This window comes from Sander vitreus, chromosome 21, assembly GCF_031162955.1.
Source record: "Sander vitreus isolate 19-12246 chromosome 21, sanVit1, whole genome shotgun sequence".
NCBI lineage: Eukaryota > Metazoa > Chordata > Actinopteri > Perciformes > Percidae > Sander > Sander vitreus.
In genome coordinates this window covers 1,263,913-1,266,412 of record NC_135875.1, presented here as the reverse complement: position 1 = coordinate 1,266,412, position 2,500 = coordinate 1,263,913, and the positions used below count along the sequence as shown (strand labels likewise).

The following is a 2,500-nucleotide window of genomic DNA, read 5'->3' as shown; positions in this document are numbered from 1 at the left end:
TTTAAGGAAAGAAGTGGAATGTTATGCAATGGCCAAGTCAATCACCTGACCTGAATCAGATTGAGCATGCATTTCACTTGCTGAAGACAAAACTGAAGGGAAAATGCCCCAAGAACAAGCAGGAACTGCAGACAGTTGCAGTAGAGGCCTGGCAGAGCATCACCAGGGATGAAACCCAGCGTCTGGTGATGTCTATGCGTTCCAGACTTCAGGCTGGAATTGAATGCAAAGGATTTGCAACCAAGTATTAAAAAGTGAAAGTTTGATTTATGATTGTTAATCTGTCCCATTACTTTTGGTCCCTTAGAAAGTGGGAGGCACATATACAAACTGTTGTAATTCCTACACCGTTCACCTGATTTGGATGTAAATACCCTCAAATTAAAGCTGAAAGTCTGCAGTTAAAGCACATCTTGTTCGTTTCATTTCAACTCCATTGTGGTGGTGTATAGAGCCAAAAAGATTAGAATTGTGTCGATGTCCCAATATTTATGGACCTGACTGTATACACACACACACACACACACACACACACACACACACACACACACACACACACACACACACACACACACACACACACACACACACACACACACCTTATAATGAAAGGATTCAAGCTGTGGTTCCCGTTCTCACCTGAGCTGCAGGTGAACGCGGCGTGGATCAGGTGAGGCAGCAGGTAGCGCAGCAGAGGAGTGACATCATGTGCCGCCGCCATCGCCTGCAGCGTCGACGCCAACGCCGGCATCGACCCCAGACGCTCAAACGCTCTGCGGACAAACACACGTGAAGAAACACAGGAGTTTTAAGAGAGTTTCTGTCAGTTGTGCTGCTAAAAATCTCCATCACCAAACTCCACCAGACTCTATGTAAATAATCAGGACTTTTAGCGTGTATAGAGCCAGCATATTTCCACCAGACTCCATGTAAATAATCAGGACTTTTAGCGTGTATAGAGCCAGTATATTTCCACCAGACTCCATGTAAATAATCAGGACTTTTAGCGTGTATAGAGCCAGCATATCTCCACCAGACTCCATGTAGATAATCTGGACTTTTTAGCATGTATAGAGCCAGCAATATCTCCACCAGACTCCATATAAATAATCAGGACTTTTTAGCGTGTATAGAGCCAGCATATCTCCACCAGACTCCATATAAATAATCAGGACTTTTAGCGTGTATAGAGCCAGCATATCTCCACCAGACTCCATGTAAATAATCAGGACTTTTAGCGTGTATAGAGCCAGCATATCTCCACCAGACTCCATGTAAATAATCAGGACTTTTAGCGTGTATAGAGCCAGCATATCTCCACCAGACTCCATGTAAATAATCAGGACTTTTAGCGTGTATAGAGCCAGCATATCTCCACCAGACTCCATGTAAATAATCAGGACTTTTAGCGTGTATAGAGCCAGCATATCTCCACCAGACTCTATGTAAATAATCAGGACTTTTAGCGTGTATAGAGCCAGCATATTTCCACCAGACTCCATGTAAATAATCAGGACTTTTAGCGTGTATAGAGCCAGTATATTTCCACCAGACTCCATGTAAATAATCAGGACTTTTAGCGTGTATAGAGCCAGCATATCTCCACATGTAAATGGGTGAATTAAGGGTTTATTTCAACCAAACCAGAGTGGTGATTGTTGGAACAGTGGAAAGATGAACCAAGACGGCTTTTGATAGTTTAATTTAGTTTCTGTCCACTTTGAATTAAGTGTGCTTTACGATGATAAAAGTCCTGATTATTTACATGGAGTCTGGTGGGTATTAGTGGACGCAAACTGACGGATGACAGCTTGTTTCTTGCTTAATGCTGGACTGATTTCAAAGATTGTTGTTCCCATCATGTGCGTCTGTCTGTCTGTCTGTATCTGTGTGTGTGTGTGTGTGTGTGTGTATCTGTATCTGTGTGTGTGTGTGTGTGTGTGTGTGTGTGTGTGTGTATCTGTATCTGTGTGTGTGTGTGTGTGTGTGTGTGTGTTTCTCTCTGTGTGTGTCTGTATCTGTGTGTGTTTCTCTCTGTGTGTGTCTGTCTGTGTGTGTGTGGTACCTGGGCCCAGCGGCGCCCTCCTTCTGGTTCTGCAGCAGCACGGTGAGGCAGCCCACGCCCTCCCTGGCCAACACGGGCGCTTGGAGCAGAGACTTGGCGACGTGCGCGGCCAGAGTGTCGACCAGACTCGCCTCCATCACGACCTTCACCGCCAGCTGGCACACGATCATGTAGGTGGCGGCTTTGTAGTCCGTCAGCGCCGACTTCAGACCCTGCAGGGGGCGACAAGCATCGTTCACGAGATGTAAAACAATCATTCCAGATCTATCCCAGGAGGTCCCGGGTCATGTCCGCTTGGATTTAAAAAAGCGACAAAAACATCAACAATTGTCCGAAAAAAACTCGGGGAAAAAGCAACGAAAACGTAAAAAAAGTGACCAACAAACCTCTGAAATAATTGCCAAAAAAAATCAAAAAAGGTGACAAAAAAACTAT

At 44.8% G+C, this 2,500-nt stretch overlaps 1 protein-coding gene across 1 annotated transcript in view; it reads right to left on the bottom strand.

The window, feature by feature from the left end:
• The window catches only part of heatr1 (HEAT repeat containing 1), a 50,128-nt gene that overhangs the window by 37,561 nt on the left and 10,067 nt on the right, over nt 1-2,500 (bottom strand). The window contains exons 7-8 of the mRNA XM_078279941.1: nt 2,066-2,277; nt 640-773 (exon numbers count right to left, since the gene is read on the bottom strand). Of these exons, the coding sequence (XP_078136067.1) occupies nt 640-773; nt 2,066-2,277 (346 nt within the window). The remainder of the gene's footprint in view (nt 1-639; nt 774-2,065; nt 2,278-2,500) is intronic.